The 12,778-nt window shown below is 35.6% G+C and overlaps 1 protein-coding gene across 1 annotated transcript; it reads left to right on the forward strand.

Annotated features, from left to right (window-relative positions):
- The first annotated feature begins 7,907 nt into the window (after positions 1-7,907).
- On the forward strand, positions 7,908-12,549 carry LOC104700136 (putative leucine-rich repeat receptor-like protein kinase At2g33170). The gene is made up of 4 exons (XM_087456664.1): positions 7,908-8,494; positions 8,577-8,676; positions 8,930-11,953; positions 12,025-12,549. Exons 3-4 carry the CDS (start codon positions 8,962-8,964, stop codon positions 12,405-12,407), a joined length of 3,375 nt encoding a protein of 1,124 aa, XP_087312790.1. The 5' UTR covers positions 7,908-8,494; positions 8,577-8,676; positions 8,930-8,961; the 3' UTR covers positions 12,408-12,549.
- The last annotated feature ends 229 nt before the right edge of the window (positions 12,550-12,778 follow it).

Consider the following 12,778-nt stretch of genomic DNA (forward strand, 5'->3'; position numbering starts at 1 on the left):
AAATTATAATATTATTTACTTAATTTTAATTTTAAGTTATTAATTCTACAAAAAAAATATAGAAAAAGAGATTAAGGAAAATATACAGTTAATTATTAATTCTAAATTTTATAAATACTCACTTCTATATAAATATAAATATTATTTACATAATTTATTCAAAAATACTGCTTTCAACTTTATTTAATTGGGAATTTTTTTTTAATGGGACGATAAATTTTTCTTATTTTTTAAACCAAATTTTTCTCCTACTTTCTCCTTTTTCAGTTGGGAATAAGTAAGATTAATAAGTTGCCCCAAAAAAAGATTAATATATGCGTCTTCTTTTCCTCATACTGTAATTTAAAATTATTGTAGTATTTTTAGATTGTTTTATTTAATTTATATTTTCATCTTTGAATTATTTGGGATTCATATATTATCGTGCTTATAATTTTCTATTGTTTCTTTAATTATGCCAAATTAATTTTCTTCTAATTTCTCAACCTTGATTGGTTGGTCATAAACCCTTCTTTTTTTGCAAACATAATTTTCAAATGCATGTAGTTTTGCATATTCATTATTGTCTTTAGGATTGAGTCAAAAAGCATTTAGTATGCATTTGCATTTGGGATGATAATGAAGCTACCTTGTAATAGTAGAGTCTTAGGATTGAACCACAGCCCTCATTTATAGTTTATTGGTGCTTGTTTAATCTTTGGGAAAAAATGAAGAATCTAGCTTAAAGCATTGTGTCTCTTGAAAGCATTTTCTTCTAGTGTAAAGCTTGCTTGATCATTGCTGCATCTCTATATTATTTGGACTTTAATTTGATCTTTAAATTATCTTGCATATAGACTATGAATGCTAGCTCATGGAACTTTCATTTGGGTTTACTATCTCTATTGGACACTTTATTTTGTTTAACTCAATCTCTTGCCATACCTTTGAACCCCAACCTTTTCTTTCAAGCCTTCTGTTGATTTGTTGAGTGATGCCTCCTTATTGATAATGCTATAGGTTGTGAAACCTTGAGAGTATTGAGAATGACAAAAAAACTGGCTCTTGTTTTAGCTAGGTTTGGAATCTTTAGAACTAGCTAATAGGACTGGTTTTGAAAGAAATATGTGGTTAGAATTTTGATTTGGGTAAAGGTTCGGAAACAAGAGAGATTAAGGGGGGAGAAAAGAAAGAATTACTTGGTCAAAAGAAAAGAAAAGATTTATCTCTATTGTTAAGTTTGGTTAAAAGCTCTAAGTCTCTTAAGAAGAAAAAGAGAAAGAAAAGTCTAGCTGTTGTCTCCTAGAAAAGTTTCATAAAAAAAAAAAGAGAATGCTAAAGCATAGTTTAATAAGAATGGGAGTTCATCAAAAGAAGTTTCAAAGAAGTTAAAAAAAAAATAGGAGCTTATGTTTAAAGTGAAGCCTTAGAGATATTCAAAAGTTTAAGACCATCAGTAAAGAAGAGAAGGGGTATAAGTTGAATCAAGTTGAGTTTATGGGTTAGAAAGAAAGAAAAGAAGGATGAGAAAAAGTGTCGAAAAGCTTCTAGGTGGGTAGAACATCAAGAACTAAGCTTTGTATGCCCAAATTATTCTCAGTCTTAGATTGGTTTCATAACTTTCTAGCATTCCTCTTTGTTTGAGAGTAAAAACCATTGCCAACCGCCTTTTTATATAAAAAAAAGCCTTTCCCTTAAACCAATTGAGCTTGATTTATTTTCCATTTGCAAGGTCACACCAAACACTTTAATGAATGTGAAAGAGTTGTTCAATAGGATTGCAAGTCTTTACCAATAGATAGAAGGTGAACTAGAGTGGTGCATTGTGATAAGCATAGAAAAATATTTGTAAGGAATTTGATTGATCCTAGCACCATTGAATTACATTTAAGGACTATGGTTTGAATTCTTTGTCTCATGCTCTTAGGTTCTGAGTCCCATTTTTAAACCTCTCTCTCTTGTTTTCCACTTGGTTTTTGCTAGAGGATTAGCAAAATATAAGTTTGGGGGAGTTGATATCTTGTGTTTTTATGTAATTTTAGAGCTTAATTCTTCATTGTTTTGTGCATATTCATGAGCATTTAGGTTTTTTACGTTGCATTTTGCATCAAGTTTGTTATCTCAGATGTTGGAGTAGAGATGTACAAGGAAAATGTGCTTTGGAGCCAAATAAGTCAATAATTAGCAATATAATGGAAGACACACATTTGGATGCACACAAGATGATTGATGATTCGGAACCAGTCTACAATCCCTCAAAGATCGACTCGTATGAATACCTTTCCTTGGGATTTAGCTCCAGATTTCTTCAACTAAGTTATTGAAAATTGAGTAAGCTTTGCAATGGAGGTGATTACAGGCCAATCAGATGTGTGTGTAAAGAGTTATACCTGTTTGAGTGAACGTATATACAACCAGAGTGAAGACAGGAGCCACCAGCGGCCAAGACCATCAGCCAAACCATGGCCGTGGGAGACCATCGAGCACCACCATCGGCCAAAAGCCAACCGATTGAACTCACTTGGACCACGAACAGGAGACACCAGCGACCAAGAGCAGCGGCCAAGTGATAGCCGATTGAAGCCATCGGTCAAGGCCATCAGCCAAGAGTTGGCCGATTGAACTCTCCACGCCACAGACAGGAGCTACCAGCGGCCACCACCATCGGCCAGGTCATGGCTGATGGAGCCAAGCGGCCTCGCCAATCGGCCAAGACCATCCCGCAGCCGCCTTTGTCCACACTTGTTTTAGCTTTGACCCGGGTTGACCCGGCCTGTTTTGGGTTGACCCGGGTTCTCTTCTATTTTCCTATAAATACATTAACCCTATTAAAGGGAGACTTATCTTTTGCTTAGCTTTTGTTTATCTCTTGGTTAGAAGCTTTTAGGGTTCTTAAACTTTCTTACTCTTGGTTTGTTGGATGATTGAGTACTTCTAAGTTTTTAATATCAAGTTCCTCTTTTATATTCTCTAATCTACAATCTCTAATTATGATTTCACAAAGATCAAACCCATTCCTTTGTGTGATCATAACTATGAGTTAGTAGATCCTTTAGAACTTTGGGCTTGGTAGATTAGGGAGATAGATGATTGATCTTTGATTTCTAGGGGTTTATTTATGTGATTTCTATCTTGTTTAATGTTAATAATGCTAGATAGGCTTGATAATGCTTGAATCTAGACATTAGGATTTCCATCCCCATAAGGTGTTTGATGAAGTTCCTGAACCAAACTATTCAAGAGCTTTGTATTCCTAGCCAATGGAAATTGATGATTAGGGTGCTTAGTGGTATTTAGACTTGTTTATAATGCATGCTTACCTTGTGATTACCTTTGGAAATTGTTGATTATCACTTGATTAGCATAGGATCTCTATCATGGAAATGGATTGATTTGAATAAGCGTTCTTAGCCATAGGATTGTTATTGATTGTTGCTTAGAAAAAAGACGTGAACATGTTCTCTCCACATAGGAGGAGGGCAGAGCCGAGGTTCTCTCTATGGTGGAGAAGGTTGGACACAAGGTTATCTCCGTAAGGGAGGAATGTGGAGGAGGTTGGACGCAAGATTCTGGAGGAGGTTGAATGCAAGGTTCTCTCCATAAGAGATGAGGGCGGAGCCGAGGTTTTCTCCATGGTGGACATACATTATTGTGATGATACATCATTGATTAATATATTGTATATTATATTTTTTATTCAAAATAATTTTTGAGCGAACAATTTTATTAATTAAAAAACTATGCATAAGTGAAAGTAAAATAGTTGGTTTAATGTGTTCATATAGACATTTTCTAGGTGGTGATAAATAATATATTTGTAACATAGAATATATTTATGTATAAAAAATACACTTTTAATAGTAACATACATAAAAAATTTGTAAATGGATATAAATCAGTGTATTACAACAAAAATAAATTATAAATAACATACAACAAATTTTAATATACTTTTATTAAATTTAATTTAATTTATAAAACTTTAAACCCGCAAATTGAGTGCGTCCTGAAGACAAATTTTATTTACGTATAAGAGTTATTCTACAAAACAAATTTCTCAAAAATATAAAAAGAAAAATTCACTCGATCTTGTAAAAATACGACGCGTTTTTCTTGTTTAGGTTCACGAGAATAAAGTTGACTCCGGCTGCTTCGACTTCTACATATATGTTACCGAGAGCCGGACTCATGTTAGCATCGAGTAATTTAATAAACAACAATTTTAATTTGTTTATGCAAATGTTATAATATAGAAACTATAAGGACATTTTGTATTGTGTGCTATATTTAATTGATTGCTAATAATATCAATTGCCATGAGTTTCTTCTACCATCACGGGTCGTATTAAAAGTCTTCTTTTGATAAGTATACGTTTTCATAGATAGCTCATATCTCAACCGATATATAATGATATAAAAGTTTTGGTGCTAAGATTTTGTTAGGAAAAGCAAATGATTTAACATCAAAATAGTCTAATCCTAACTTGTTGAATTGGCCAATTCAATTGAAAAGAAACCGAATATTTTGGTTTTATAATATATTAAGCGAAAAAGAGAGAAGGAGAAGAGTAAGAGAAGCGTGACCAATGTAGCGTGGAGAGTAGCTACCTTCCTAGTGCTTATCTTCTCATTTTTGCCTAACATTTTATAACGTCAAATATCACCTAACTGACTTTAATAGAGATCCGACACAATCAAGCTAATGACTGAAAATAAACGATTAGTGGGAGGTAACCCACTCTTAGGTTTTCTTTTCCACTTAAATTGAGTCATTGAATCATTTTTATTCTTGCTTTGAGTCAGTTTGAATTTGTATTGAATTATAAACCTCTATCTATCATGTTGCGTTTAATCTTGTGTTTGAGTGATTCTTAGCAGTGCTAACATCTAAGGAATGAGAAAAACAAATTAATCGCAGCTAACTCAGGAGTAATGTTCGAACTCTCTGCATCTGCAGAGTGCATCGACCGACACACCATCAGCATCGGTCGACACAGAACATCCGGATTGGTAACACGTTTTTGTTCACAATTTCAATACTTATTCGTTTTTGTTTATTTTTCTTCGCCAATCTCTTACTTGATAACATTGGGGACAATGTTGTTTAAGTCTGGGGGAGGCAATTACTAACTATTTGGTTGTTTTTGAGATTGAGTCGAAAAAAAAAATTGTTCTATTGAGTCAAAATTTTTGTTGGGAACTATGATTTTTCTTTTTAGTGTACTGCCTTGGTTGATTAATGCTGCAGATTGAATCCACAAATCCGACTAATGAAAAATCCAATGGCTGACCAGTAAACCAGAGACATCCAAATTTTCAACAGAATCCACAAAAGCTTGAGGTAACTTCTGCGCTTTTCTTTTTACCTCATCAAGGAGATTGATGTCCATAGAGCTTGACTCCTTGTTCATACCTCACAAGTAAGATTACAAAAAAATGGTACTCCTCTTCCTTGTTTAAGTTTAAAAAAAAAAAAAATCCTGAGAGCTTTGTTTAAAAAAAAAAAAAGAGAGAATAAAAGATGAGATGATTTTGATCAGTTTAGAGAGGTATGTAAATTACTTGTGACCTCATTATTCGCCTTTTGAGTCAAATGATCACACAAAGCTTGGAAGCGAGGGGTAGGTAAATTACCAATGACCCCATTATTCGCCTACAACTTTGAGAAAAAAAAAAGAATAGTAAAAAAAGAATAAAAACAAAGCAAAGCTCTAAGTAAGATAAAATATAATAAGTCTAGGGGAGAGAAAGAGTACCACATGTGGTAAAAGATATGTCTTGCTTGTTATGGTATAGTACGGGAATGAGTCTAGAAGGTTCTTGACATTGATCAAATTGATGAGACCCACAGATGAAGGCTTAATGGAGGAAGAAATGAAATTTGGTTTGAATTTGGGATGCTATGAAAGTCAACGGAGAAGTACATGGTGGTTCGATTTGGATTTATCTGCTAAGCATATGGATTATGGTTTGGATGATCATGGCATTACTTTAAAAAGAAAATGAGTTCCTGCGTTTTCAAACCTCTTTCACAAGGCTAAATTTATGTTTTGCTTGAGGGCAAGCAAAGGCTAAGTCTAGGGGAGTTGATATATCATGGTTTTTAGGTGTTTTTAGTCATGATATAAGTCTTATTTATAGAGTCTTTTTGGTATTTTTAGAGTCTTTGATTCTTTATAGGATTTAGCATGGATGAGAGCATAATGAAGCTAAATAGGAAGATTTGGATCTTAATCAAGCATTGAGGCTGAGCTACGAAGTTGAGAGACGAATTCAGAAGTAAGCATCGATCGATGCAACTGATGGCATCGATCGACAGAGAGCCAAAGACGAAATCGAAGGTTTTTCTCCCAAGTTTTGAAGATTTACAGAACTATCTCAAATTTTTCTATATTTGCATAATTAGTCCCTAAACGTGTTTTAGGAATATAAATAGGATTTTTATGGTTATTGTTTAGACCTAAGCTATTTTCTGCAACGTTTTTGATAGAGAGATATTGAGAGCTTTTGGGAGAGAGATTTGAACTCCTTCGAGAGAAGAATTCTAAAACTTCTTCCTTACTTTTTAATATCTATTGCTTATTATTCAGAAAAGATGTTTTGTTCTTCATTGAATATGTCTGTGTAGTTTGCTTGTTAGGTTCAGAGTTTTTCATAGGGTTGTTATGGTTTATTAGATCTGTTATTTTTAGGGTTCATTATCTTTTGTGATCTTCATCTTAGGTTGTTCATCATATTATTTTTTGATTGATCACCTAGAATTAATACTTTAGGAAAATAAATTGATATGAGAGTATAATTGATTTTTCTGATAAAATCTTTTGATGAGAAAAATTATTTCCTTCAAAGAAATTTGATTTAATAATTTTGTGAACAATCTAAACTTGTTTTTAAAGCTGTTTTTTAACCTTGAATTTTACAAAGAGATTTGAATTTTCTGGTTTTAAATTTAGGTAATATTTGCAGTGAGAACTGATTTAGTTTACAAAAGAGTTTAGAGTTCTAGATCTGATTTTAATTGCTTGAATCCTATTAAATTATTGATTTAATATTCTGTAATTTCTTGAGAAATTTCCTAGACCTAGCTTTTTAATTCCCTGAATGTAGAACAGTTTTTTATTTTGTTTCTGGATTGTTTTTAATTTAATATTTTGGTTTAGCATAATTAAAAGATTATTAAATCTATTGTGTGATCTAGAGTTCTTGTGGATACGATCCCTAAGTACTACAATTGATCTCTTAATTTGAGAGAGTAGCTCAAGGTTAAATTTGAGTATATCAATACAACTGTTCGTAAATGTCATAGCTGTTTATAAGAGACACAACTCTACATTTAGCAAACACAACTTTCTAAAGAGACGCAACCGTATAAATTATTTGTCAAAAAATAATAAAAATAATATATTTTTTTAATGAAAAGTCACGATGAAAATATACGAATATTCGAATAATGAACAGTTGCAACTTTACAAAAAAAATTGTTACAATGAACAAACACAATTTTTCATAAACACACACAATTAAAATTTTTTACAAATTTTTTAAAAAAATTATGCAAACGGTACGATTGAAAAAAAACACAATTTTTGGTGGCATTTATTCGGATTGCTATTATATATAGATTAGTATTAGCTTTAGACTTTAGAGAAGAAAAAAAAATGACTTTTGGACTTTTGGACTCTCAAAATTGTGCTACAAAAATAGTGTCTAGGAAAAACTGAAATTTCAAAGTTCAAGTTAAAAACTTTACATTTTGAAGGGATATCCCATTTTGAAGTCTCATCCCAACTCCCAAGTTTGAGAAAGAAAAAAACCTTTGATCTATAATCCCGTCTAAATAATCAGAACCTAGGCTGTCTCAATCGGTAAATCTCCAAAAGCAATTCCTGATTTTGCCGAGAAATAAAATTCTCTAACTTTTTCCCCTTGTCCTAAAAAAAAAAAGTAGTTTGCCACTTTCTTCTACTTTTTTTTCTTCCACAACTTCCTTTTCAATTAGAAAATTGATGTTCTTGGCACTGAAGAAAATGGCCAAAAACAAAAAGAAAGAAAAAAAGCTGAAAAAAAAACCACACAAGCTTCTTCTCACTATAAAGAGAGAGAAAGAGAAACCACACACAGTAGGGAGAGAAGGCATGCCTTGTCGGCCATTAGAACTTCAAGCCAAAGCAAAAAAAAGAGAACCTTACTTATCCTTTTTTCCCATAATCAAAATCAAATCCTTATTGGAATATACACTTATTGATTCTCATCACTATCTCTCTCCTTCTCTTCACTTTTTTCTTTCCTTTCCTGAGTTTCTCCCCTTTTTAAATTCTCGGGATTGTTGTGTGTGGATGTTTAAAAGTTCCCTTTTTATAAAAACCTTTTGGGTTCCTGATTCTGCTTGATTCCAGATCAAAGCCATGATCTTTCTTGATCCCTCAACAGTATAATTTTTTATTTCACTCTGTTTTGAGGAATCGAAAAGAGAAAGTTTTCTGATACTCTCATTTGTTCTCTCCAAGTGCACAAAGTAAGAAATCTTAAAAGCTTTGACATTTAATCACTATTCTTCTTTTCATTTGCTGATTGTTCATTTGGTTCGATTCGTAAAGGTTCCTTTTTTCTTTCTCGCTGCTTTAAACTGCCGAGAAGGTTTTATCGGTTTTGGACCTTCTGCTGCTTCTTCGTGGTTTCGTCTATGGATTCACATTGGTATGCTTCTCGTATTCGTTTAAATTTACTGAAAGTTTTGGTTTTTGAGCTGGTAAATTTGAATACTTTCAAACGTATTGGTACTTTCTTTAGATCTGTTCATAACCAATCATAGATCTAATGTTAGGGTTTAGTCCTTGTTGCTCAAAAAGCTTTGAGTTTTTGCATTATAGCTTCTCTATTAAATTGAAAAGATTTGATTTTTTGGTTTTTCACTTTGGTGTGTAAGAAATGTGAATCTCTGTAACTGCAGGTGTTGAGGATTACTATATTATAAACACAAGAATGAAGTTGAGAGGATCAATGGGTTGGCGGATCTCTGAGTTTAAGACAGAATCAAAATCTATGTTAGTTGGAGTTTTGTTTCTCTTGACACTTCTGGTTTGGACTTCAGAGAGTTTAAACAGCGATGGTCAGTTTCTCTTGGAGTTGAAGAACAGAGGATTTCAAGATCCGTTGAACCGTTTGCACAATTGGAACGACATTGATGAGACGCCGTGTAATTGGATAGGTGTAAATTGCAGCTCAGAGGGTAGTAGTAGTAATAGTAATCTGGTGGTGACGTCTCTTGATTTGAGTTCTATGAATCTCTCTGGGATATTAAGCCCGAGCATTGGCGGCTTAGTTAACTTGGTCTACCTTAACCTCGCCTATAACGGGTTAACTGGAGATATTCCTCGGGAGATTGGAAACTGTTCGAAGCTGGAGGTTATGTTTTTGAATAACAACCAGTTCGGTGGTTCTATACCTGTCGAGATTCGGAAGTTATCGCAATTGAGAAGCTTCAACATTTGCAATAACAAGCTTTCGGGTCCTTTGCCTGAAGAAGTTGGTGATTTATACAACTTGGAAGAGCTTGTGGCTTATACTAACAACTTGTCAGGTCCATTACCTCGTTCTATAGGAAACCTCATCAACTTGACGACATTTCGAGCGGGGCAGAACGATTTCTCTGGGAACATACCTGCTGAAATCGGTAAATGCATTAACTTGAAGTTGCTTGGTCTTGCGCAGAACCTCATTTCTGGAGAGCTTCCTAAAGAAATAGGGATGCTAGTTAAACTTCAGGAGGTGATTCTGTGGCAGAACAAGTTTTCAGGGTCAATTCCAAAAGAGGTTGGACAGTTAACACGTCTTGAGATTCTGGCTTTATACGTTAACTCATTGGTTGGACCAATACCATCAGAGATTGGTAACATGAAGTCCTTGAAGAAGCTGTATCTGTACCAAAACCAGTTGAATGGGACAATCCCAAAGGAGCTAGGAAATCTTTCCAATGTAATGGAAATAGATTTCTCGGAGAATATGTTGACCGGTGAGATTCCAGTTGAGCTGAGCAAGATCAGTGAGTTGAGGCTATTGTATTTGTTTCAGAACAAGTTAACTGGAATCATACCAAATGAGCTCAGTAGGCTGAAGAATTTGGCGAAACTTGATCTCTCCATCAATTCTTTAACCGGTCCTATTCCACCAGGTTTCCAGAATCTTACGTCTATGCGCCAACTTCAGCTTTTCCACAACTCCCTCAGCGGTGTAATCCCTCAAGGTCTTGGTTTATACAGTCCTCTATGGGTTGTTGACTTCTCAGAAAACCAACTTTCAGGGAAAATACCGCCTTTTATCTGTCAACAGTCTAATCTCATTCTGCTGAATCTCGGGTCTAACCGGATATTTGGAAACATTCCGCCAGGTGTATTGAGATGCAAGTCGCTGCTGCAGCTTCGTGTTGTTGGAAACCGACTCACGGGTCAGTTCCCGACCGAGTTATGCAAGCTTGTCAACCTTTCTGCTATAGAGTTGGATCAAAACCGTTTTAGTGGACCTGTACCTCCTGAAATAGGCACTTGCCAGAAGCTGCAAAGACTTCATCTTGCAGCTAATCAGTTTTCCTCAAACCTACCAAAAGAAATTGGTAACCTCTCCAACCTGGTAACATTTAACGTTTCCACAAACTCTCTCACAGGACGAATCCCCTCTGAAATAGCCAACTGCAAAATGCTTCAACGACTCGACTTGAGCCGAAACAGTTTCATTGGTTCTTTACCTTCTGAGCTTGGAAGCCTTCATCAGCTTGAGATCCTCAGACTCTCAGAAAATAGATTCTCTGGCAACATACCGTTTACCATTGGGAACCTGACGCATCTAACTGATCTACAGATGGGAGGAAACTTGTTTTCAGGGACTATACCGCCTCAACTCGGTTTACTCTCAAGTCTGCAGATTGCAATGAACCTGAGCTACAATAATTTCAGTGGTGACATCCCTCCCGAGCTCGGGAATCTTTATCTGCTAATGTACCTTTCTCTGAACAACAACCATCTGAGCGGCGAAATCCCAACCACATTTGAGAACTTATCCAGTTTACTCGGCTGCAACTTTTCCTACAACAACTTCACCGGACCACTTCCGCATTCGCAGCTCTTTCAAAACATGACTCTGACCTGTTTTCTCGGAAACAAAGGACTCTGTGGCGGCCATTTGAGAAGCTGTGACCGTAACCAGTCCTCTTGGCCTAACCTTTCATCTCTAAAAGCGGGTTCTTCTCGCCGGGGGAGAATCATCATCATCGTGTCTTCAGTCATAGGCGGGATCTCTCTTCTACTCATAGTTATTGTTGTCCACTTCCTAAGATTTCCTGTGGAAATGGCTCCTTATGTTCACGACAAGGAACCTTTCTTTCAAGAATCCGACATTTACTTTGTCCCGAAAGAACGATTTACCGTCAAAGACATTTTGGAAGCAACGAAAGGCTTCCATGATAGCTACATCATCGGTAAAGGCGCCTGTGGTACGGTTTACAAAGCGGTTATGCCTTCAGGTAAAACCATAGCAGTTAAAAAACTCGAATCCAACAGAGAAGGCAACAACAATACGGATAATAGTTTTCGCGCTGAGATTCTAACGCTAGGCAAAATCCGTCACAGAAACATCGTCAGGCTCTTCAGTTTCTGTTACCATCAAGGATCAAACTCGAACCTCTTGCTCTACGAATACATGTCTCGGGGAAGCCTCGGCGAGTTGCTTCACGGCGGGAAATCGCATAGCATGGATTGGCCTACTCGGTTTGCTATCGCACTAGGTACAGCGGAAGGTCTTGCTTACTTGCATCATGACTGTAAACCGAGAATCATTCACCGCGACATCAAGTCTAATAACATTCTCCTCGATGAGAATTTCGAAGCTCATGTTGGAGATTTCGGGTTGGCTAAAGTCATCGACATGCCACAGTCTAAATCCGTCTCAGCCGTCGCTGGATCTTACGGTTACATCGCCCCCGGTATGTTTAAACTTTTGAGCTACATCCTGAGTTTAACGAACTTAAACTTACCCTTATTTTTTTGTTTGCAGAGTATGCATACACTATGAAAGTAACAGAAAAATGTGACATCTACAGCTTCGGAGTTGTTCTTCTTGAATTGTTAACCGGAAAAGCTCCGGTTCAGCCGCTGGAGCAAGGCGGGGATCTTGCAACGTGGACAAGAAACCATATCAGAGATCATTCGTTAACATCTGAAATCCTCGATCCTTATCTAACAAAGGTAGATGACGATGTGATTCTCAATCACATGATCACAGTGACGAAGATTGCAGTCCTATGTACCAAATCTTCGCCGGCGGATCGGCCGACGATGAGAGAAGTAGTGTTGATGCTTATAGAGTCCGGTGAACGTGCCGGAAAAGTAATCGTGTCCACCACGTGCGGTGATTTACCTCTACCTGCGCCGCCGTGAAAAGAGTCTTTTTTCTTAAGTTACTTATTTTTTGCGGAATTGGTTGTTGTATAGAATTAATATGATTTGTATAGTCATCATAGAAAGAAAGAGATCATCTGAGGAAAGAGCATACATATATATAGATCATTCTACGATTAAATCTTGTTCTTAGTAAAACAAAATGATACAAAAACTAGATTTTAACCACAATTGTGTAACTAGTCTATATAATAATAATAATCCGAATAAACGTGACCAACAGTTGTGTATTTTCAATCGTACATTTTGAATATTTTCTGAAAAGTCATCATGGATCATTAAACCAGTTATTTATGAAAAGTTACAACTAGTCACTGTGAAGTTGTGTTGATTGGAACATTCATATCTTT

The sequence above is a fragment of the Camelina sativa genome, chromosome 7 (genome assembly GCF_030686135.1).
Source record: "Camelina sativa cultivar CO46 ecotype springtype chromosome 7, ASM3068613v1".
NCBI lineage: Eukaryota > Viridiplantae > Streptophyta > Magnoliopsida > Brassicales > Brassicaceae > Camelina > Camelina sativa.